General features: G+C 39.2%; 1 protein-coding gene across 2 annotated transcripts in view; it reads left to right on the top strand.

Moving 5' to 3' along the window:
* LAMA4 (laminin subunit alpha 4) overlaps window positions 1–26,094 on the top strand; it is a 146,129-nt gene that overhangs the window by 101,686 nt on the left and 18,349 nt on the right. For both annotated transcript variants that reach the window (XM_006931958.4, XM_003986472.5), the window contains exons 18-30: window positions 1,459–1,638; window positions 5,077–5,216; window positions 7,874–8,050; window positions 8,695–8,840; window positions 9,152–9,314; window positions 10,610–10,743; window positions 12,340–12,511; window positions 16,999–17,130; window positions 18,715–18,857; window positions 20,607–20,745; window positions 21,383–21,520; window positions 23,385–23,518; window positions 24,666–24,830. In XM_006931958.4, the coding sequence (XP_006932020.4) occupies window positions 1,459–1,638; window positions 5,077–5,216; window positions 7,874–8,050; window positions 8,695–8,840; window positions 9,152–9,314; window positions 10,610–10,743; window positions 12,340–12,511; window positions 16,999–17,130; window positions 18,715–18,857; window positions 20,607–20,745; window positions 21,383–21,520; window positions 23,385–23,518; window positions 24,666–24,830 (1,963 nt within the window). The remainder of the gene's footprint in view (window positions 1–1,458; window positions 1,639–5,076; window positions 5,217–7,873; window positions 8,051–8,694; window positions 8,841–9,151; window positions 9,315–10,609; window positions 10,744–12,339; window positions 12,512–16,998; window positions 17,131–18,714; window positions 18,858–20,606; window positions 20,746–21,382; window positions 21,521–23,384; window positions 23,519–24,665; window positions 24,831–26,094) is intronic.

Here is a 26,094-nt window from a genome sequence, read left to right as displayed (position 1 = left end):
CATCACACACACACACACACACACACACACACACACTGAGAAAGAATTATAAAAGCTATAATCATACCATCTAGGGGTGACCATTAAATATGAGAGCATTTTCCTCCTATCTTGTATGTGTGTGCGCACACGTGCATGTGTGTTTTAATGGGATCATGCTGCTTATACTGTTTGGTAACCTACTTTCTTGTGGACATCATTCTTCATTAATAAGCATGCCCTAATCTGATTACTGGGTTTCTCTGGCCCTAATTGTTATATGCCGTGTCATTCTTATGGTACAAGTGGGGAGACCAACAAGCCAAATAGAGACACAAGAGCACTCATTTTGCCCAGTCTGGGACTACAGTGGCATCTTAAGAAGATGGGCTTGGAACCACATGTGCCTTCCCTGGTATAGTGAAAGTTAACAGATACTGCTGGATGAGAGTATTTTACTACATGGATCAAATCCAACTACTGCACCATAGTGCACCAAAACCCCAGCCAGGGGGGTATCTTCCATCGAGAATCCCTGTCATCAGCACCATTAGAGCTATGACATACTAGCCACTGGGCTGTGTTTTATGTACAATCTGTCATGTGGGAAAATATCACCAATGCCTTCAGATGAATGTGAACCCTGAGGCTTGTCAAGGTTTGGGAACTTGCTCCAAAAGGCACAGCTCCCAAAAGAAGCAGACCCAGGATTCAAAGCTACATCCGTCAGGGTTCAGATCATGTGAGGTCGAATTAAATATTTCTCCACTTAAACAAAAAGAAAGCCTCAACCTCACCTGAGTGATTTTGATTACAAAAATAATACATGATTATTATAGAAAAATGAGAAAATACAGATAAGAAAAAAAAGCACAAAAGAAGAAAAACCTTTTATAATCTCGTTACCTAGGAAAAAACACTTTGCTGTAAACTTACATTATTTTTATTTTAAATATATAACTTTAATGAAAATAGAATGCCACTCTATATACTATTTGGAAACTTGCTTTTATTATTTAAAAATAAGCTTCCTTACTAATTTACTTCTGTACTAGAGCATCATTTTTATGGTAAAAGGTGCTCCACACAGAAGAAAGTGATGTTTACAATGCATTTCAGACATAAACATATTATGACTTAAAATCTCATATGTGTTTTCTGTGGCTTTCTCGCAATGCCTCTAACCTGAAGAGATACTAATTACTTTTTTTAATCTACTTCTAATTTGAAAATGTTTTCAGTGAACTACATGATTTTAATAAGACTCTAGAGTCTTTCAAGCTCATTTTTTTAATGCTACTTAACAACTTTCTTCTACATCTAACTTACACTATAATTAACATACATTTAAAGGTCTTTGTGCAGCTTAAAAACCCAAAAGCTCCGGTCTGTTTTATCCCAGTGATTAAATGGATGGTAATGTTCCCAACCAATGTCCTGCTTCTCTGCAAAGTGAATGTCCCTGTGCTCTGTGTGAAGGTGATGCTCAGCAGCGCCTGGGTCAGTCAAGGCTGATCACGGAGGAAGCTAACAAGACCACAGTGGAAGTCCAGCAGGCAGCCGCCCCGATGGCTCACAATCTGACCAGCTGGTCGCAAAATCTGCAGAATTTTGACTCTTCTGCTTACAACACTGCAGTGGCCTCTGCCAGAGATGCAGGTATCATGTTTTGCATCCCAGTTGAGGAACTGACCATTAAGTGCAACACATCCGTTCGTTAAGAAGGCAGTTTGCTTCATTTGGGTTTTAGATTGGAATATTGTAGAAGTTAGCTTAGGAAAAAAGAAAAACTTTTGCTCAGTTCATCTATCGATATATGTATGTGTGTGTGCATAGGAGATATATATATTTCACACAAATAGACACTAGATAGATGGGTTAAGAATCATTGTTTTTCCGAATGAAGTAATGGCAGCACTGATATTTATCAATGTAAGTTTGATCCTGTGGGGAAGAACGTCAATCACAAAATATTGGTTTGCATTTTAGAAAAATATTTACTAAACTGCCTTGCTTTTTCCTTACCTGAGTAAAGCAGGTTATTACCAACAAGTGCTGACTATGGCGAAATGTAACAGAAGGTTCCCATTGAGAAGAACCATTTGGGGGCGCCTGGGTGGCTCAGTGGGTTGAGTGTCTCAGATTTCAGCTCAGGTCAACAGTTCTTGAGTTTGGAGCCCGAGGCGGGCTCTGTGCTGACAGCTCAGAGCCTGGAGCCTGCTTTGGATTCTGTGTCTCCCTCTCTCTGCCCCTTCCCCAGCACGCTCGCTCGTGCTCTCTCTCTCTCTCTCTCTCTCTCTCCCTCTCTCTCAAAAATAAACATAGGGGCACCCGGGTGGCTCAGTCGGTTGAGCATCTGACTTCAGCTCAGGTCATGATCTCACAGTTCATGAGTTCGAGCCCTGCATTGGGCTCTGTGCTGACAGCTCAGAGCCTGGAGCCTGCTTCAGATTCTGTGTCTCCCTCTCTCTGCCCCTTCCCCACTCATGCACTGTCTCTCTCTGTCTCTCAAAAATGAATAAACGTTAAAAAAAATTTTTTTTAATAAATAAACATTAAGAAGAACCATCTGTTAGCCAGCTTGAATACGGATTTATAGCAATGATAATGAAATATTCTGATATCTCCCTAATTTGTTTAGTTACACATAGATTAAAATCACATATTACTACATTTATTCTATCTCTTCTGCCTCTTAAATATCAATGTCTTTGTCATGACTAGAACTTTCGGTTCCCCAGCATGGCTTTGCAGAACATAATACCTTCACTTCCATCTGAGTTAAGAAACAACTTTACTAATCCACATATGAGCCGCCTGTCACTAGAAATTTTATTCCGGGTCACAACTATCCATTCCCATAACAGGAAGATAACTCTTTTATGTTCATCTTTTAAGTATATATCTGTGAATTTCTCCATGGAACCCCTCACTTAATTACTTTTAGAACTTGATCGCTAAAAGATTTCCCTACATGACATCCAACATTTGCATTTATAAAGATAGGGCCAAAGGAATATTTACTAAATCTGTGTTAAGTTTTTTTCCTCCTTCTTCAGTCCAATCCATGATTCCAGTAATCCAGAACTAGCATTAACTGAAATTGTTTCAGGCCTCCGTGTTTTCCTCAAACAGCATCTTGTAGTTCAAAGAAAAGTAAATGAAAGAGCATACCACAGTATAAGAGACCTTATAAAGACTCTAATAAAAGGCGACTCCCTTTCTCTGACAAAATTGAGGACAGGGAAACCCTGTTTTACGTACATTTCCATACTCAAAATTTAATGTACTACAATAAATATACTTTATTACCTGGAATTTTTAAAGACTATTATGCCATAAAATGGCTATTGTAGTCAGTAATCCAAACAACAAATATTTACCTCTGTATCAATCAATACGATAACATAAGTAAATTGCTATTATTTTACTTAATATGATAAAGATATTAATTGATATCATATTAATTATTGATTAATTGATTAATTATTATCATACTGATAATATGATATATTATTTACTTTATATGATAGAGAAGCACCTTACTTCCCAAATAGAGAAAAGAAACATCCTTGGTCCTCACTGACATATTCTCCTGAATCTGAATTTAGTTTGGTGCTAGTAAGAAGCTCACTCTTTTCCAGCTCTTAATGCTCAATGACCATGGCCCTGCTCTTAGCTGGCAAACACCCAAAAGATGTTCATTCTCTAGTACAGTGGTTCTCAAACCTTCATATGCTTCAGAATCACCTGGTCCTCACTCCCAGGGTTTCTAATTCAGCAGGTTTGCGTTGGAGCCCAAGAATTTGCATTTCTAACGGGTTCCTTGATGATGCCGATGCTGCTGGTCTGGGGAGCACACACTGAGAACCACTGGTCGAGTTCATGACACCTTAGGGAAAGTTGTGTTTTAGGCTTCTCTCATCAAGCTGTATGCGTATAATTTGTTCTCTTTTCGATGTGTATGTCATTCCTCAAAAAGTAAATAAATAAATAACCTACACAGTTAGTGTGATGTCCTTGTACCATCCCTCTTCTGGGCCCATAGACTCGGAAGACTCAATTTATCATTATTATTATTATTATTGATGATTAATTATTTTAACCGCTGTTTTAGCGAAATCACTATATAGAATAATCTTGCCCACCCTCACCTTGGCACGACTGCCACTTTTCTGGGTGCTACCTTGTTCCTTCCATCTAGCTCCACTTCCGCTTGGACCAGTGCAGCGGCAGTGTGATGTGTGAACAGGCATCCTGGGGGATAGCCTCTTCCACCTCCTTGTGCCCAGCATTCCTTGTGACCTGTTGTGTCAGTTCAACTAGAAATGCAAGCAGAGGGGCGCCTGGGTGGCTCAGTCAGTTAAGTGTCCGACTCTTGATCTCATAGTTCATGGGTCCAACTCCTGCGCTGGGCTCGGGCTGGTAGCACAGAACCTGCTTGGGATTCTCTCTCTCCCTCTCTCTCTGCCCCTCCCCTGCTCAGGTGCACACACACTCTCTCTCTCTCAAATAAATAAGTGAACTTAAAAAAAGAAAAAGAAATACAAGCAGAACCTGTGCTGTATAGTGAAAGGAACACCTGTATATTTGTCATGGATCCTGCCCTTTAGAAATGCACGTTATAGGGGCGCCCGGGTGGCTCAGTCGGTTAAGCGTCCGACTTCGGCTCAGGTCATGATCTCGCAGTTTGTGAGTTCGAGCCCCGCATCGGGCTCTGTGCTGACAGCTTGCTCACAGCCTGGAGCCTGCTTCAGATTCTGTCTCCCTTTCTCTCTGTCCCTCCCCCGCTCACACTCTGTCTGTCTCTCCCAAAACTAAATAAGCATTAAAAAAAAAACCTTAGAAATGTAAGTTATAAGTCAGCTTACTTTCCATATAATTTTTAGACCGATATATGTTATAAATGCCACAAAGTAGTAATCGCTTATGCGCTGGGCTTAACTATTCGTTTTGCAAGATTGCAAATAACTTCTTATAGTTCTAACAGAGGTAACCATGTGTTTGTTGTCTCTTCACCTGATACCTTAAATATAGTTAATATTGGTTGATATAGTTGAGCTATTTCCTCAAGTGATTAATTTTTATTAACTGCAGTAAGAAATTTGACAGAGGTTGTCCCTCAGCTCCTGGATCAGCTTCGCACCGTAGAACAGAAGCGGCCTGCAAGCAACGTTTCTGCCAGCATCCAGAGGATCCGGGAGCTTATTGCTCAGACCAGAAGCGTCGCCAGCAAGGTAACAGTGAAAGGCATCTTTGTCAGTCAGTCGGGGATAGTGAGGACATGAAACCGAACTGCCAGTCTCGAGGCAGCTTCCAGAGCCCGGAAACTTCCTACTGTATCGCCCCGCTCAGTAGTTCTAAGCTGCATCTGGATCTGTTCATTTGAATTGCATGAGGAGCTTTAAAAACTAAACCAATTCCTGGTCCCAACCTCAGAGCAATGCATCAGGCTCTCTAGAGGATGGGCTCAGCACCTGTATTTTTCAAAAACTTCCCAGTGATTCTTACGTGTAGCCAAGATTAAGGGCCACAGAGTTAACTAGTCAACAAAGCTCATAGAGCAAAAGAAATCGAGTGAAACCAACCCCAATAGAAGACTCAATGTATTATTGTTACTATTATTGATTATTTTAACAGCTGTCTTAGTGCAATCACTGTATAGAAAAATCTTGCCCATCTACCTCTTCAAGGAATTCTCAGGTACAGCACTGATGATATGAAGCCTTTACTGACCTCCCCCCACAGGCTTCCCTGGGGAATCACAGACCACATAAACTGGACAATCGCAACGAAGACCCTGCCCCGAGATGCTTGCACAGAGGCAAAGAGACAGCATCCTAATTAGAGCTGGTGGTGGAAGGCACATGCCCTGACACGGCCGTTAGCATTTTCAGTGTGGCAAGCGGCAGTGTGGGGCTTTTTTTTTGGCCCTCTTTCTCATTTGTGTTTTATTAATGTATAGACCAGCATCATTTTTACAGCCAAATTATATGGTTTTATTTTCTCAATTGCGAATTGGCCTGATCAGACCATTGGCCCCTAAGTGCTGACAGAAAGGAGTACTGGAATTCAATTATTTTGTAATAGAGGAGATTAGTTTTGGTCAATATATCCAACTTTTGAATGACATATGATAATTGGTCCCACCCCACAAATCGCCTTTTTTAGGTTCCTTGGAGAACCTTTGAAGAAAAGGTGATGGTGAAGAAATGGCATTTCCAAAGCTAGGTTTCTGTGATGGCTTTTGGTAATTTTGTTTAAATGGGGAAGAAGTTGGGGGCCTTAATCACCTAAAACCATTTTCTAAAGAGGCTTGGCAATGCCTTGGGGAGCCCAGTTGGCTCTTCAAAGTGAGACAATTTCTGTGCAGACGTATTTCCTTCTCAGACCCAATTTTTACAAAAAAAAAAATTTTAATCCCATAAACTAATTGTTTATCAAGATGATTGATTTGTATTCAACTAGCAACATAGGACAGCTGTACCGCAAGCACTTGGGAATATCATCTTGAACTTGTTGAACATCAGTATTAACCAAATCAATATTAAATAATGGATATAAATACATCTAATTAGGGGTGCCTGGGTGGCGCAGTCGGTTAAGCGTCCGACTTCAGCCAGGTCACGATCTCGCGCTCCGTGAGTTCGAGTCCCGCGTCGGGCTCTGGGCTGATGGCTTAGAGCCTGGATCCTGTTTCGATTCTGTGTCTCCCTCTCTCTCTGCCCCTCCCCCGTTCATGCTCTGTCTCTCTCTGTCCCAAAAATAAATAAACGTTGAAAAAAAATTAAAAAAAAAAAACATCTAATTATTCAGAAATCTTTGTATGACATGGTTATAAAAAGTCCATCCACTTCTGAATACTCAGAAAATCACCCTGAACCAGTTCAGCTTTTCCTATTGGGCCTCTCCGTAGCTTTCATCTACTGAATTACGCTTTGTTGTGATGCCTTTCTGAGGATCGTTATAAGAAATATCTTAACGAACTCATCATTACAGGAATGATAATGATGGAGCCGGGAGCTCAAAGTACTTTAGAGATATTATCTTATTTCATTCAGCAAAACTTTTGTCCTCACTTTGCAGTTGAAGAGACTGCAGGTTAAGTGACTTGCTCGTGATGACATAGCTAGTAAGTGGCAGAGCCAGGTTTCAAGATCCCATTTAAGACTTCAAATCTGGGGGCGCCTGGGTGGCTCAGTCGGTTAAGCGGCCGACTTCGGCTCAGGTCACAATCTTGCGATCCGTGAGTTCGAGCCCCGCGTCGGGCTCTGTGCTGACTGCTCAGAGCCTGGAGCCTGTTTCAGATTTTGTGTCTCCCTTTCTCTCTGACCCTCCTTCATGCTCTCTCTCTGTCTCAAAAATAAATAAACGTTAAAAAAAAAATTTTTTTTAAAAAAGAGACTTCAAATCTGGGTGTAGACCCCTCCCAACTGTCCAGATGTGATCAAGTATGTTCCTCTTATGAAGCCCCTGAGGAGAAAGTCTTAGCCATGTTGGTACCCAAGATTAATTATTCTTCTCCTGATCAATTAATTGTTAATGTTATGGGCCTTGCGAACAGCATAACTGACCAGGTATCCCATCAAGCTCTTTAGTTCATCCCAACCAAGTATGTAGTTCATTGTGGAAGTCGTATTTATTCTCGCCTTGGATCTGCTTTGTCACTTTCTTTGGCTCCCTTCCCTTTACCCCACTTTAAATTTAAACAACTATATTATAATCTGCCTCAACTCCTTTCTCCCACAAGGTGAGGACATAAGGGAACAAGGGCCAGGAGGGGAGTAGGGCTCAGAGAGCCCATAGGAGCTGAGGGGAGCCTGTTGGGAACCATGAGAGAGAGCTATGCCTATTTCTGCGGGGTATTTTTAACAGAATAATTGTGTAACTCCAGATCCAAGTCTCCATGATGTTCGATGGCCAGTCAGCAGTGGAGGTACACCCCAAAACCAGTATGGATGACTTAAAGACCTTCACGTCCCTGAGCCTGTACATGAAGCCTCCTCCCGTGAAGCAGCCAGAACTGGCGGGGGCTGCAGACCGGTTTATCCTGTACCTCGGAAGCAAACACGTAAGACCATGACATCTTAAAAGAGAACACAGTTAAAAGGAAAGATAGGTGCTCTTCTCTTGCCTTCAAACCAAAACTACCTATGCAAACAAATTGAATTCCCATTCTGGTGACTCACAAAGTAGAGCTCACTCTAATGCCAAGACTCGAGTAGTGATTTAAAGACAAGGAATTCCTTCCCTCTGTGGGATATTTCGGGGGCTGCTTCATTACCAGCTCCACACTGCTAACTGAACGTAGCATTCCAAAGACTTTCCCAACACAGAGGCCTGCCGTGTTTGATGCTGCACCTGCTCGAAGATGCACAGCAATAGGTATTGGCAGGCTGCGTTTTGTCCCTGGGTTAACCAGACACGATTAGCACACTCCCGGAAGGCATCAAATGTCCACAGGCCTACAGTTGCCTGCTTGCCTGTCCAGGATGCCCTCGGACAAACACAGGGGGGCAGCAGACTCACGTAGCCACAGGAGACTGGAAAGGAAGAGGCACCGGCCAACCTAGCAGCAACCTTGTAATAACTCAGGCCAGACGTGCCTTGTATACAGCCAAGCATTTGAACTGCTGACTGTCCTTTAAAGAAATGAAAACAAAATATGATATTCCTTCATACGAATTTTACTTACGTGACTTCTTGATGTTGCAGGCCAAAAAAGAATACATGGGTCTTGCAATCAAAAATGATAACCTGGTGTACATTTACAATTTGGGAACTAAGGATGTGGAGATTCCCCTGGACTCCAAACCCGTCAGTTCCTGGCCTGCTTACTTCAGCATTGTCAAGATTGAAAGGTAAAGTGAAGCCACAGCCCAGGGCTTACATGCAAATTTCATTAAGAAATCTATCGAACGTGCACGAACACAACGTGTGTGGAAAACAAAAGATTAGGGAAACAATAGTCATTGTTTCTAAATAGCAATCAATATTAGAAGTTTTTGTCTTTTTTCCTCTTTCTATTTGTTGTTGACATTCTGTAAATGCATATGCATGTGACAAAATCAAATCACCAATTCTGCGATGAGGGAACATTAGCATTTTGCTATTCAAAAAAACATATTTTCTACAAACGATCTGGCTAATAAAATGTGAAATTCTTTTACAGGGTAGGAAAACACGGAAAGGTGTTTTTAACAGTCCCAAGTCTAAGTAGCACTGCAGAGGAAAAGTTTATTAAAAAGGGAGAATTCGCAGGAGATGACTCCTTGCTGGATCTGGACCCCGAGGACACCGTGTTTTATGTTGGTGGAGTGCCTCCAAACTTCAAGGTAAGCTATCCAGCTATATTTGGAGTTATTAACAATCTATAATGATTGTTTTTAAAAATTCATAAAGTGGGGGTAGGCTGGAAATCTTGATACTTCTTTTTTTTTTTTTTTTTTTTGATGTTTCAAGTTTTTGCTTAAATTCTAGTTAACATATAGTGTAATATTAGTCTCAGGAGTAGAAGTCAGTGATTCATCCCTTACATATAACACCCAGTGCTCCTCCCAGCAAGTGCCCTCCTTAATACCCATCATCCATCTAGCCCACCCCCCCGACCTGGAAGTCTTGATATTTTAAGAAAGAACTTAGCTCAATGGGTGGTAAAATTCTGATCTAGAAATCTGTTATATAAGTCTGGTCTCTACTACCCATATTTTCATAGCGTCAAATCCTTTCAAACTATAGATAGCTAACATTCATTTCATTCTGATAACAGGCGTATATGATTAATATTACCCCCACCCACTACTACAGAGTGTGTGTACCTTGTGGATTTGTACCTAGCCTTCAGGTTCACAGATCACAGGTTCAACTCAGTTACCTCAACAAATAGAGACATGAAATAAAATGCTTGAGATGAGGGAAGGGATGGAACTAGGGGGGCGGGAGATATGAGATCTGGCGAAGGGAAGAAAAATCAAAGGCCCAGCCAGATAGGGAGTTGATGTAGGATTTCAATTCCAGGGCTACGACATACTGGTTATAGACACATTACTGAACATCTCCAAGAATTACTTTCCTTCTGTTTGTATCAGAACAGGAATATCTACCTCACAGAGCTGCTGTAAGAATTGATTTTGGTCATGAATTCACTGCTCAGTGTGTGACTGATACGTAGTATATACTCAGCAAATCCCATCCTCTCTGTTAAGATATGCACAGCTGAGGGGTGCCTGGGTGGCTCAGTCGGTTGAGCGTCCAACTTCAGCTTAGGTCGTGATCTCACGGTTCGTGGGTTCGAACCCCTTGTCAGGCTCTGTGCTGACAGTGTAGAGCCTGGAGCCTGCTTCAGATTCCGTGTCTCCCTCTCTCTCTGTCCCTCCCCCGCTCACTCTCTGTCTCTCTCTGTCTCTCAAAAATGAATAAACATTAAAAAAATTAAAATGAAAAAAATAAAAAAAGATAGGCACAACTGAAAAATCACTGTTTATCTAAATTATTGGCACAGAGTAGACACGGGTACGGAAAGATATTTTATCAGTGGGTTGTTCCCCTTGACCTCCTGTTTCATTACCTGTTCTGTATCGTCTGCGTGACATATGATCACAGGGTAGTTGATTTGCTTTGTCTTGCACAGCTCCCTGCAAGCTTAAACCTGCCTGGCTTCGTCGGCTGCCTGGAATTGGCCACTTTGAATAATGATGTGATCAGCTTGTACAACTTCAAGCGCATCTATAACATGGATCCCTCCAAGTCAGTGCCCTGTGCCAGGTAAGAAAGTGTTAAGTGTACTGAAGCCTTTGATGGCCACGTGAGGGCAGCAAGTGAGACAAACATGGAACAATATCCAGGTTCTCAATGTTTTCTTTGGGGAAACTAGTTTTGAAACTGAGGAATAGTCATGCCCGCAAAAATCATTTCAGTTCTTCCCTACCACCGAGGAGCATGCGCAATTATGAAAAGTCTTAAACAATTTGTTTGCAGCTTTGATTTAGGATTCCAGAGACTGGAGTTTCACCAGAAACTTCTGTTGTCTTAGCACATAGGGTGGAAAAGAAATCCATTGAAAACAATTCATGTAGGATAAAGATGTGATATATATTCATCTATAGATGTGTATATAATGGAATATGATCCAGCCATAAAAAAGAATGAGATCTTAACATTTGCCACAAAGTGGATGGAGCTAGAGTATATTAATACTAAGCAAAATGAGGAGCACCTGGGTGGCTCAGTGGATTAAGCATCCAACTCGTGATTTAGGCTCAGGTCATGATCTCAGGGTTCATGAGACTGAGCCCTGCCTCAGGCTCTGCACTGATAGGCTCTCTTCCTCTCTCTGCCCCTCCCCCACTCACACACTCTCTTTATCTCTCTCTCTCTCAAAATAAATAAACTTTAAAAAGAAAGAAAGAAAACAGGTGAGCATAGGGGAATGGAAAGAAAAATAAAATAAGCTAAAAACGGAAAGGGAGGCAAACCAGAAAACAGACTCTTAACTATAGAGAACAAATTGAGGGTTGCCGGAGGATAGCGGATGGGGGGATGGGCTAAATGGGTGTTGGGCATTAAGGAGGGTATTTGTGATGAGTACTGGGTGTTACGTGTAAGTGATGAATCACTAAATTCTACTCCTAAAGCTAAAAATATAAAAAAAAAAAATGATTCATTTAACTTACCTATAAATACTTCTCTATGTCTCCCATGCAAACGTCGGGACTTCATTTATTTTTTTCAAGTTTTTTACTTAAATTCCAGTTAGTTAACATACAGTGTAATATCAGTCTCAGGTGTAGAATTTAGTGATTCATCATTCACAACATCGAGCACTCATCACAGTAAGTGCCCTCCTTAATCCCTATCATGCCCCATTTAACCCATCCCCCTGCCCACCTCCCCTCCGGCAATGCTCAGTTTGTTCTCTATAGTTTTTTTTAATTTTTTTTAACGTTTATTTATTTTTGAGACAGAGAGAGACAGAGCATGAACGGGGGAGGATCAGAGAGAGAGGGAGACACAGAATCTGAAACAGGCTCCAGGCTCTGAGCGGTCAGCACAGAGCCCGACGTGGGGCTCGAGCTCACGGACCGGGAGATCATGACCTGAGCCGAAGTCGGCCGCTTAACTGACTGAGCCACCCAGGCGCCCTTGTTCTCTATAGTTAAGAGTCTCTTTTCTGGCTTGCTTCTCTCTTTCTCCCCTGCCCTCCTCCCCCTGCCCATGTTCACGTGTTTTATGTCTTAAATTCCACATTTTTAAATACTGTAAGGTCCATGGAAGATGTCATGACAATGGGTTCAAAGGGCCACACCTGAAAAGCGTAATACAAATGGTCGTGTTCCTCTGATCCTTGCATTTTTATTTCAGAGACAAACTGGCCTTCACTCAGAGTCGGGCTGCCAGCTATTTCTTCGATGGCTCCAGTTATGCCGTGGTGAGGGATATCACAAGGAGAGGGAAGTTCGGTCAGGTGACTCGCTTTGACATAGAAGTTCGAACGCCAGCTGACAACGGCCTCGTGCTCCTGATGGTCAATGGGGTGAGAAAAATAAAAGTCCTTTATCTTCTCCTTTATTGCCTTTACTTTCTGCTCTGTATATTCCTAGGAACCTGCCCAGGTTGAGTGTGTCATGCCACCAAGCTGAAGGTTTAGTTTAGAAAGCAAAATTGGATTTCTTTTTCTTTAGGGAAGTGATGCCAGAAGTAAGTAAAAGCAGTCCTGAGATGCATTTCCGTGCACTACATTTTGGGTTGTATATTAAATATGGCCCCCTTTAATAAACTGGGGGATTTTGCAGAAAATCAGCACCAAGATCTAGGTGAATAGCGTGTCTGCAGAAGTTTAGCACTCACTTTACATTATATGCCTTAATCAATAAAAGTAAATAAATAAAATTGCATGCTTACTATAAATATATAGCATTTCTTTATTAACGATATACATGAAAGTATGTAATGATGTATGTTATTAATGATTATTATTAATAATAATCCATATTATTGTGGATATGTATTCAAAATGAGGAATAAAGACAATTTATATAAAGATAAAATAGTGAATGAAAATAAACACAATTTTAAAATAAAGATGAAATAAAATAAAATTGTGTTCTGTTTGTTAACGATACAAATATTATTGTTAATGGCAGTGTTAATAAAAACAATATAATTAAATATGCTTATGTATTTTTGAAAGTCTCATTAATTCTTTGAGATAGAGTGACTCAAAAGTCTTGTCCTAAATCCAATTTATTTCAATACTAAGTTTAATTGGATGTCAAAACTGAACAAGACACCTCAAAAATAAAAATATGTGTATCATTGGCTATGCTTACTAAATCATGATACCATTTTTCAATCTCCTTCACTAATTGGCAAAAGCTGTCTTTGAATTTGGCTGGTACATTTCCATCTTTCCTGATGCCAATTCTTGCTAGCTAATCAGATCTTGCATCATTTTGTAAACTCAAACCAAAGAGTTTAAGACTATTAAAATCTTTAATTGAAAGATTTGTAAACAAGTTAGAAATTTCTTTCTAAAACTATTTTAATAGTGCAGATATGAGAGTTTTTATAGGTGGTACACATACTGTTTTCATCAACAAATTCACTTAACAACAGAAAACTTGGGGGGCACCTGGGTGGTTCAGTCAATTAAACGTCCAGTTCTTGATTTTGGCTCAGTCATGATCTCACAGTTTATGAGATCGAGCTCCTCATCAGGCTCTGAGCTGACAGCATGGAGCCTGCTTGATATTCTCTCTTGCTCTCTCTTTCTCTCTCTCTCTCTCTCTCTCTCTCTGCCCCTTCCTCACTCGCACTCTCTCACTCTCTCTCAAAATACACACATAAACTCAAAAAAATAGAAAAATTTCCAAATACGTTTTTTAAAAATCATCTCTCCGGAGTGCATCTTTCTTCAAAAATGTTACTTTCTCTTCAGAAATCTGTTGCATTCCTATATACTAACAGTGAAGCAGCAAAAAGAGAAATTAAGAAAAAAATCTCATTTACAATTGAATCAAAAATAATAAAATATCTAGGAATAAACTTGACCAAAGAGGTGAACAACCTGTGCTCTAAAAACTGTAAAACATTTATGAAAGAAATTGAAGACAACATAATGAAATGGGAAGACGTTCCATGCTCCTGGATAGGAAGAACAAATATTGTTAAACTGTCTATACTGCTCAAAGCAATCTACATATTTAATGTAATCCCTAGCAAAATACCGACAGCATTTTTCACAGAACTAGAACAAACAATCCTAATATTTGTATGGAACCAGAAAATACCCTGAATAGCCAAAGCAATCTTGAAAAGGCAAGGCGAACCTGGAGGCATCACAATTCCAGACTTCAAGTTATATTACAAAGCTGCATTGATCAAGATAGTATCCCACGATTATATGGTCAATCAATCTCAACAAAGGAGAAATGAATATACAATGGGAATAAGACAGTCTCTCCAACAAATGATGTTGGGGAAACTGGACAGCTACATGCAAAAGAATGAAACTGGACCACTTTCTTTCACCATACACAAAAATAAACTCAAATTGGATTAATGACCTAAATGTGAGACCTGAAACCATAAAAATTCGAGAAGATAGCAAAAGTGGTAATGTCTCTGACATCCTCCATAGAAACATTTTTCTAGATGTGTTTTGTTTCCTGAGGCAAGGGAAATAAAAGCAAAAATAAACATTGGGACTACATTAACATAAAAAGCTTCTGCACAACAAAGGAAAAAATCAATAAAACTAAAAGGCAACCTATGGAATGGGAGAAGATATTTGCAATGACAGATCTTATAAAGGGTTAGTATCCAAAATATGTAAAGAACTGATATAACTCAACACCTGAAAAACAAGTAATCTAATTAAAAAACAGGCAGAAGACACGAATAGACATTTCTCCAAAGATGACATCCAGATGGCCAAAAAACACATGAAAAGATGCTCAATGTCACTCATCATCAGGGAAGTGCAAACCAAAACTACAGTGAGAAAAAAAAAAACTACAAAATATCACCTCGCACCCATCAGAAGGACTAAAATTAAAAACACAAGAAACAATAAGTGTTGGCAAAGATGTGGAGAAAAAGGAATCCTATTGGTGGGAATGCAAGCTGGTGCAACCACTGTGGAAAACAGTATGGAGGTTCCTCAAAAAAATTAAAAATAGAACTACCCTATGATCCAGTAATCACACTACTGGGTATTTACCCAAAAAATACAAAAACATGAATTCAAAGGGATATATGCACCCCTATGTTTATGGTAGCATTATTTACAATAGCCAGATTATGGAAGTGGCCCGAGTGTCCATCGAGAGGTGCATGGATAAAGATGTGGTTTATATATACAATGGAATAAAATTCAACCTTAAAAAAGAATGAAGGCTTGTCATTTGCAGCGACATGGATGGAGCTAGAGAGTATAATGCTAAGCAAAATAAGTTAGAGAAAGACAGATACCATATGATCTCATTCTTATGTGGAATTCAAGAAATAAAACAAATGAGCAAAGGAAAAAAGAGAGAGACAGAGAGAGAGAGAAACCAGGGAACAGACTCTTAACTATAAAGAACAAACAGAGAGGAGGTGGGTGGCAGGATGGGTGATGAGGATCAAGGAGAGCACTTGTGATGAGCACCAAGTGATGTATAGAATTGTTGAATCACTATATTGTATGCCTGAAACAATATAATACTGCTTGTTAACTACCCTGGAATTAAAATAAAAACTTCATAATAACAAACATTTCCAAAAGCCGCATTCTCATGCATTGTTATAATATTCCTCCCTTGAAATTACAGATAAAGTATTTTTTAAGTAACTAGTAAATTTCATACCACTGAAAGACATTTGTCATCAGAAATGAAGGTCAACACATTTAGAATAATTCATTTTATAAAGAAAATGTGTAACCCTCTTTAAACATGACAGCATTTTTAGCAATTTGCAAGAAGTAATCTGCAAACATCTGTGTCTCAAAAATATTTTCACATCACTGCATCCCCATAAAAAACCATTGTGGTCATTCTATTATTTAAGTCTTTTCACATGTAAATCCATGTACCAAGGCACACATAACCTGCAATAAACTGCAATAGGCTAAAAGCAAAGAAATGGGTGAGGGGCCACCTTCAGCCTTCAAGTGTAATCTCTACTCTCAAAGCCTCACATACCCTGTGAAGTCCATGAAAATCTGTCCAAAGGACAAAATGAAGGTCCAGATCGATCCATGTATTAAATACTAAAAGTTAATTTTTTCCCTCTATTTTAGAGTTTAAAATGAGCATAAATGGAATTTGAAATATTTTCTTTCCCCCAATGGATTGTTTTCCACATCCCAGAAGTATACAAACCCCACTCAGGAGATCACTTTCTGACGAATAGACACTTTACCATAATATCTTACTTTTCAAATCCATTCAATTCTTTTGTATATAAGCTTCCCAAACAAGAAAGCCTGACCAGTAAATTATGAGTGTTACAGAATTATTTTTAGGGTCCAAGTGCGTAATAATTTCATATTTGTTTACATAAATCCAATGTTTCCAAATAATACAGAAATGTCCTTCTTTTTCTTATATCTGTATTTGCTGACAATGTTTTAAGATTTTTTACAGCAGACCTTGGGATTATTTTTCAGTATTACCAATTTTTCTCTTAAAATGCAATGCAATTACATTTGCTGGCCTGTTACAATTGCTGAAAGTTTCCAAGATTTTTAAAAAGTCAATAAGGTAAACTTAAATTTGCATTAATCTGTAAAGCGAGTAAGAAACAGGATATGGTTGTTTCAAATTATGTATAATATTAACTCTTTAGCATATTAACATGAGACATTACTGCTGATATGGATGGAGTTGCGATTTTAATTTCATGGTACGAATGTCATTAGACTTCCTTAGTTTTCAGTTTCAATGATAAATATTAGTGTTACTTCTCAAATTCAGCTAAATCTACACTTTTATAACAGCAGATGCCCACATCTTATTAACTTCTTTCTCTCCACAGAGTATGTTCTTCAGCTTGGAAATGCGCAACGGTTACCTACATGTGTTCTATGACTTTGGATTTAGCAACGGCCCTGTGCATCTTGAGGACACGTTGAAGAAAGCTCAAATTAATGATGCCAAATACCATGAGGTACAATCATTGCAATCTGTGTTGTTTATTTTGTTTTGTTTTGTTTGTACTTAGACCTATTGATCTAATCAGAGGATCAAATGACATAGGTGGGAAAGTAATTAAACCGAGCACCTTCACATCTAAAGTTGTTTCGTCGAAGGGCCCCAACCACACAACTCCAGGGTGACATTTGCTTTAAAAGAGTGAATGTTTTTGTCATATCGATGTTTCTAATAAAAGAGTCACTGAAAGATTCATTTTAATTGCTTCATTGACCAAAAGGCTCTTCTTAACGTTCAGTGTCTTGATTACAATGGCACCCCCATAGAATTCTTTTATACCTTTGTCGAAAATGCCAGAGTGTGGATGCAAAGGCCATTTTTAAATTTATCCTTTGAGCACTACTAAATGTAAAAAGAGTAGATAGTAAGCAAATAGAGCATTTCCTTGTAAACCATTTATCCAGAACTTAGAAAACACTAACACGGATTTCCTTATAAAGAGAGCCCACAAGGAATACTTACTCCTTAATCTTGAAACAGTTATACAGTGTACTGATAATATACTTCATCTATTTTCATTAGCAACTACTCTGAATCTACAATTGAGTAAAATATATAAAGACATATCTTTTAAGTTGAACCAAAATGCAGAGAGTAGGAGGTGGTATTTCTCTTTTCAGTTCAAAGTCCATGGCTTTCATGAGGATGGTTTACAATAGAGGAATATTTTTTTTTAATTTTTTTTAATGTTTATTTATTTTTGAGACAGGGATTGACAGAGTATGAACGGGGGAGGGTAAGAGAGAGAGGGAGACACAGAATCTGAAATGGGCTCCAGGCTCTGAGCTGCCAGCACAGAGCCCGACGCGAGGCTCAAACTCACAGACTGCGAGATCATGACCTGAGCCGAAGTCGGATGCTTAACCGACTGAACCACCCAGGCGCCCCATACAATAGAGGAATATTTAAACTATTTCTCTGGCTAGCATTTTTGCAGATTCATTAAATCTTTTCACGATGTCACACACACAAAAAAAGGTACCTGGTAACATACACTTTAGGGTCCAAAAGGTAGCTGTTAATAGTTTTTTCCTGACTCCCCTCAAAGGGGCAAAAGACAACACCTGGTCTCATGACAAAAGTATTTTTTGATCTAGCTTCTTCTTCATATGGAAATCTTTCTCCAGAAAATGTGAATTTCTGGTTATTTAAGTAAGACTTCCATATCTGTAAGAAAGAAAAATCTATTCCCCATTTTGTGAACAAACAAGCATGAGAACATGGAGTCCCAGCTGTTATAATCAGAATAATTAAAACATAGTAGTCTTCAAAAAGCTGATTATTTTTTAATGTTTATTTATTTGTTTACTTAGAGAGAGCACACACATGAGCAGGGGGAAGGATGGAGAGAGGAGAGAGAGAGAATCCTAAGCAGGCCCCATGCCATCAGTGTGGAGCCCCAGCACAATCCCATGAACCATGAGATCACGACCTGACCGAAACCAAGAGTCAGACACTTGACCTACTGAGTCACCCAGGCACCCCCAAAAAGTTCACTATTAAATAATGATCAGGACCTACTATGTATTATTCCTCCTAGATCTCAATCATTTACCACAATGATAAGAAAATGATTTTGGTGGTTGACAGACGACATGTCAAGAGCATGGATAATGAAAAGATGAAAATACCTTTTACAGACATATACATTGGAGGGGCTCCCCCAGAAATTTTACAATCCAGGTAAGGTGGGGTTTTTTTGTTAAGTAGTTATTGTTTCTAACAATGTACTGGGCTGAGTATTCAACATCCAGAAGAGGTCTAGTAAAACTTTTAAAGCCCTCCCACTTGCTACTTCTACACACATGCACAGGCACATGCACACACATTCATGCACCCTCATGACCTTCTTAAATTAACATCTTCTAGATGTGATCTACAGGTTTCTTTAATTATTGTATTACTCTTACAACATAGTCTAAAGCAATATGTCTCATCTGCAGGAAGAAAGGCAGAGCATCTGTCCCTTTACTTTTGTTTTAGTCTTAAACCTCTTTGAACTCTCAAATAGCATCTGAGGATGTGGAAATGTTTAAGCTTATCCAAGAGGTTATGAATCATGTATCATTACAATTTTATTCTCATGTATTTAAAAATTTAACTATCTCTTATTACAACCGAGTCATAGCATCAGACGCCCTTGAGACTGAGTGGCAACTTTAGAATATTCCAGTCCAATCATTCTCAATGCTGGCTCTCATTAGAATAACCTGGAGAACTTTTATGAACACTCTAGCTTGTGACCACTCTCCAGAAATTCTAATTGGTGTGGGATAAGGCCCCAACCTCAAGCTTCCTTTACAAATTAGATACCCTCTTAGCCCCTTCAGCCATGCCACATGGGACTTTTAACCATTGTGGTTGCCATTATATATCCACTACTCTGTTAGTTAGTATGGTCCTCTATTTGTGATCTTGATGGAGCAAAATGTGTTAGGGCTATTACTCCTTAGTTTGGCCAGTGTTCATCTAAAATACATTGAAGCCATTATAATTTGGTTAAAACTAGCTTCATAGTCATTCAATATTTAACAATATGTTAGGTATTAGGATTACAGTGTTGATCAAAATGCCATCCCTGATCTCAATGATAAAGGATTTCTTACTAGCCTATTAATCCAAAGCCTAACATTCACTAAGACATTTCTCTAGCCTTAGCTGATTGCATTGCAAAATAGCCAAGAAGATGAGTTCATGACCCAAGTGGATTAATGGAAGACTGAATACCTGGGTTCAAATCCTAACTTACCTCTTGTGACATTAAAAAACAAAAACAAAAACAAAACTTGATGTTTCTTAGTTTCATTTAATAGGTTAAGCCATGTGAAGTTGCCAAGAGTTGACCATTTTTTACCTAAAATATGTCCATTTTTTTTTATTTTTTTAATGTTTTTTATTTATTTTTGAGACAGAGAGAGAGCATGAGCAGGGGAGGGGCAGAGAGAGAGGGAGACACAGAATCGGAAGCAGGCTCCAGGGCTCTGAGCTGTCAGCACAGAGCCCGACGTGAGGCTTGAACTCACGGACTGTGAGATCATGACCTGAGCTGAAGTCGGACGCTTAACCGACTGAGCCACCCAGGTGCCCCTGTCCATTTTTTACGGTTCAACCTATTAATCATCTACAAAAGGGAAATAATAGCATTTCCTTCTATCTCAATGAATTTTTATAAATATGGAATGAGCTAATGTAAGTTAAAGGATCTTGAAAATTATAAAAAGGTAAACAAATTGGCTTGATGAAGAATAAAGTCATTCTATAAACAAAGATTAGATATTACTACGTGCTTATGGAAGAAGCCATGAGAATATGAACAATTAGAAAGCTATTCAAGTGAGTATAAATAAAATCAAATTTCATATCCCACATGTGCAGGGTAACATCACCATCATCATCATCATCATATCAGTGAAGACTAATTTTCTTTTTCAGGACCCTCAAAGCACACCTTCCCCTAGATATCAACTTCAGAGGATGCATGAAGGGTTTCCAGTTCCAAAAGAAAGATTTCAATTTATTAGAGCAGACGGAAACCCTAGGAGTTGGTTATGGATGCCCAGAAGACTCTCTCGTAAGTACCAAGCAAAAGCTTTTTATTAAATAGACACACACACACACACACACACACACACGCACATCTTTTTTAATAATGAAAACTAAGCAGACACAAAACTTATCATTCTCAAAAGCTGAAAAAGCTCTTTTCAGCTTCTCTGTGATTGTAGGTACATCTTGGGCTCCTTTCTGCCACCAGCAAAAAGAAGAATCATTAAGCTAGAAAGGCTTGTGGGAATTCCTCTATGACTTGTCCATTTGCTTCAGTTTTCAATGGGCTTCCAAAGCCCAGAGAGGCTGTGTAGGCATCTTTTCTCACTCAGGGTGGAGGATGTACAGAAGCTGAAACCCCATCACACAGAAGGATGGTTAACATGTCTAAATTCCAGTATAATCCAGAAGTTAAAACATAAAATATTAATACTTCTCTGTTCTTGGATTGACTACAGAACACTTGAGCTCACCTTCTAAAGGTATTTCAAAAATAAAATAGGCAGAGGTTTAGTGACCCCAAGACCCAACTTATTTATCTCTGAAAAGGTCATCACCAACATATACACTAATGGACATGGACTTTGGTGTGTGGGAAATTGACATTTTAAGCACTTGATAATTATCTCAAACCCTATATTCACCTTTTTTTGGCCACACAGATATCTCGCAGGGCATATTTCAGTGGACAGAGTTTCATTGCTTCCATTCAGAAAATATCTTTCTTCGATGGCTTTGAAGGAGGTTTCAATTTCCGAACGTTACAGCCAAATGGGTTACTATTTTATTATGCCTCAGGGGTACGTATTTGTTTTTCCCTACAGGAACTTCCTTCTGATACTTGTTTTGTCTGTTAACAGTACTATTTATGCACGTTAAAAGTGAATTGCAATTCAAATTAATTTTGACTGACATGAACACGCATAGAGTGCTGCATTTCAGACACTTTATAATTATATATAGTGCATACCAGAAGTCCTGAACCTAGGATTTATAGAGCCACCCCTCAGGAGCTTACGGAGAAAGTTCAGTGCGTCTATCGACCTAGGTCAGAAAAACTTAAGATTTTTTTAAAATTTTATTTTCTCAAACTAAAATTTAGCATTTTCTTCAATTACAAATGTTGGCAACAAACCACAGTAGTATTTGCAGAACCTGTTACTTTATCATTAATAGAAACAACAGGTATTTTTCATTTCACATTATAGTTCTCACAGATATCTCAAAATGTCATTTTTGGCCATTGCTACTTTTAAATTACGGTAGTTATTAGATCTGCTGATAGATTTTATAATTTAATGCTTTAATAAAGAAGTGCATGTATTACTATATCACAGATTTATTGTTTTAATATTTTGAAACTGCATCTCAATGTAATTGGTTTCCTTTGTATTCCTAGATGTTTCGTTTGGTGCATTTTAAAATGTTATTTTTGAAGGGGCCTGTGTGTATCACCAAGCTGTCAAAAGAGTCCATAGCAAAAAAAAAAAAGTAAAAAAAAAAAAAAACCCTTTGTGTATATATACAATTATGCATGTGATTTAGTTTATAAAATTAAATTCTTAGACTGGCTGTAGAACACTTGAGCTCACATTCTCAAGTTATTATTTCAAAAATAAGATAAGCAGAGGTTTAGTGGCCTCACGACCCAAGTGATTTATCTCCGAAAAGGTCATCACCAACATATACACTGATGGAGCGGGTCACAATATAATTTATAAAAGCAGCTTTTACTTTTCATACTTCTTTTTTTATATTGAATTGAACTGAAATCCCAAAGCACTTTGTAGGACCTCCCCCACACAACCTGCTTCACATTACCATGGCTAGTTAAATAACACTTTCTGTCCACAAAAAGTAGTTATGTTGAAGGCCGTCCCTTCAGCTGTAGAGGCCAATGCCCACATAAGGGAAGAGAAGCAAGATCATCAATTTGCCAATATTTTAAACCATCAATAAGCCCATTCAGAAAAAGAAATGGTAACTTCTGCTCTTTTTTATTTCTCTTCTGCCTCTACAGAGGGAAAGTAAAACATTTAAAAAGCCAAACTGGCAAATTACCCCTTGCCTGGTCGTCTAGCTACCACCCCAGGGAGACTCAAGGATTGCTTTTCCCAGAGGGAGACTGAAGACAGAATAGCAATGTCTGAGTTAGGGAGTTAACGAACACTGGGACAACTCTCAGCATGACAAAACACCAGAAATCTTCCATTCAGGATACAGGAGGCTCCTTTCTCCATTGAAATGCGCCTGATTTTATAGACGACACCAATATAAGCAACAGAGTGTTCTGTTGTTTTCATAGAAATTATTTGACAAACTTCCCACTCATCGTGTGTTCCTTTAAGCAATACCACGAAGTAGAAGTTGAAAACATGTCCGTCATCTGGATCTCTGGCCTCCCTACTTAAAAACCTGTGCTTGGGGCGCCTGGGTGGCGCAGTCGGTTAAGCGTCCGACTTCAGCCAGGTCACGATCTCGCGGTCCGGGAGTTCGAGCCCCGCGTCAGGCTCTGGGCTGATGGCTCGGAGCCTGGAGCCTGTTTCCGATTCTGTGTCTCCCTCTCTCTCTGCCCCTCCCCCGTTCATGCTCTGTCTCTCTCTGTCCCAAAAATAAACGTTGAAAAAAAAAAACAACAAAAAAAAACCTGTGCTTGAATTTCAGTCAGATGTGTTCTCCATTTCGTTGGACAACGGCACTGTGGTCATGGATGTAAAGGGGATCAAGGTGCAGTCGGCAGATAAGCAGTACCATGACGGGCTGTCCCACTTCGTCATTACCTCTGTCTCACCCACAAGGTACAGCCCCTCACTTTATACTCTTCCCACCAGACGGTTTTATTTTTTTTATTTGCATGATTCTCTTGAATGACCACTATGAATAATAGCCTATTTTATTGCTTTTCTAGAAGAAAATGGTAGAAGGAACAACATAATGTTCTTTTAAAAGGAAGTTGCTGTTAATTTTCAAGAGATGCCAAATAAACCACTATATAATTACTTCACAAGAATATAAAGGTTTTTTTCCACTGAAACCACAGGCTACAGACCTTCTTGGGGGAAGTACCTACACATAGTACTTCCTGAATGGATTTCAGTGTTTTGCACATAGAAGGAGATCAGAAAGCATTGATTTCATTTGGATTTTAATTAAACAATTGAGGGGAGCCTGGATGGCTCAGTCGGGGAAGCGTCAGACTCTTGATTTCAGCTCAGGTCACAATCTCATGGTTCATGAGTTCAAGCTCCACATTGGGCTCCACGCTGACAGTGCAGAGCCTGCTTGCGATTATCTCTGCCTCTCTCTGTCCATGCCTCTCTCTATCTCAATAATAAATAAATAAACATTAAAAAATAATAGAAGCAAGAAAGCAAGAAAGGGAAAGAGAAAGAAAGAACTTTACATTTATGGCCATATTTTGAAAGCTCTAACTTTAGTTTTTAAATGTGTAATACTGAATTTCTTTTTTATAAGAAGAAAGCTTTCTAGAATAAGAAATAAATTTCTTGTCGTACAGCTGCGATTCTGTATCCATTTCCGTGGAGCCCGCCCATTACAAAAAAAAATCATTAATAAGCCTTTCTAGAGTCCACTTCCAATCACAATCAAAACCATTCAATGTGCTTTTCAATGAAAATGGTGTCCCAGATGTGATTAGTCACCATGAGTTATGTTTGTCTTTTCCACCTCCCACCCCCCCCACACACACAAAATGCTCATGACTAGTCATCTGAACTTCTTGTTTTTAGAGGTCTAGAGAGACTTTTCTGCATATCAAAATATTCATCTATTTTATGCTGGGCCTCATGACGAGTCTGGCAAATTGCTATCTTTTCACTGGCCAGAATGTTCTATTTCAATTTCACAAGAAAACCTGTAACCTGGAATGGAACTCAAGGTAAAATGGTAGCCAGGTAGTGTCTAAAGAAGCTTTTTCCTTTGCAGATATGAACTAATAGTAGATCAAAGCAGACTTGGGAGCAAGAACGCTCCCAAAGAGAAGGTGGAACAGACGCAAGCAAGTGAAAAGAAGTTTTACTTCGGTGGCTCACCCATCAGTCCCCAGTTTGCTAATTTCACTGGCTGTATAAGTAATGCCTACTTTACCAGGTATAACATTTTTATTATTCATTAACTCTGCATGATTGATTAAAAAGAGGTCAGGTCAATAATGAAAGTATTTACACTGTTAAAACTGAGAGCTATGAGGGCGCCTGAGTGGCTCAGTCAGTTAAGCGACCGACTTCGGCTCAGGTCATGATCTCACGGTTCATGGGTTCAAGCCCCACGTTGGGCTCTGTGCTGACAGCTCAGAGCCTGGAGCCTGCTTCAGATTCTGTGTCTCCCGCTCTCTCAGTTCCTCCCCTGCTCATGCTCTGTCTCTCTGTGCCTCTCAAAACATAAATAAATATTAAAAAAAAAAAAGACTGAGAGCTATGAAATTTAGGAGAAGCAGTAGAGGGTAGTCATTACAAGCTCTCATGTGCTCGGGCAACTGACATACTTATTTGTGTGTAGGTTTCTTGCCTTTAAATTTCTGTATGACCTTGGCGGAGTCAGCCTTTGTTTCTTCTCCACCTAAATGCAGATAATAATAACGCCTGCCTCCTTGTTTATGACAATTAAATGAGATAGTGTGCAGAAAGCACCTGGCATACAGCAAGCTGTAAATATTAGATGCAATTAATGAGAAAGAATGAAATCTGGCCGTTGTAGCATCCTGAATGGAACTGGAGAGTATTGTGCTGAGTGAAATAAGTCAGGCAGAGAAAGACAGATGCCGTATGTTTTCACTCATATGTGGATCCTGAGAAACTTAACAGAAGACCGTGGGGGAGGGGAAGGGAGCAAAAAAAAGGTTACAGAGAGGGAAGGAGGCAAACCATAAGAGACTCTTAAATACTGAGAACAAACTGAGGGTTGATGGGGGGTGGGGGAGAGGGGAAAGTAGGTGATGGGCATAGAGGAGAGCACCTGCTGGGATGAGCATAATATATCTATCTATATCTATATATATATATATATAGAGAGAGAGAGAGAGAGAGAGAGAGATACACACATATACATAATATATATATATACATATACATATATATATATGATGCAATTATGTCCATACTTATTAACGGTGTAGTACAGAGCAACGTACCCAAATCCTTGTTAGAAGTTTCAGAAAGTCTCCTTAACTTTAAACAAAGGCATTAATCTGGGTCCTTAACAAAGACAATAAGGGCTCCCTGACTACAAGAACAGGCAAGGGAGAAACTTAATACAGATCAAGTAACACAGAGGCAGTACCAATCACCCAGTGTGATCAGAGAAAAGGTGTTCATCTGTCAGAATGTGCTAGTGGCAGGCACAATCATCCATTCCT

This window comes from Felis catus, chromosome B2 (genome assembly GCF_018350175.1).
Source record: "Felis catus isolate Fca126 chromosome B2, F.catus_Fca126_mat1.0, whole genome shotgun sequence".
NCBI classification, from domain to species: domain Eukaryota; kingdom Metazoa; phylum Chordata; class Mammalia; order Carnivora; family Felidae; genus Felis; species Felis catus.
The sequence above is the reverse complement of the archived record's forward strand: the minus strand, read 5'-3'. Positions and strand labels throughout refer to the sequence as shown.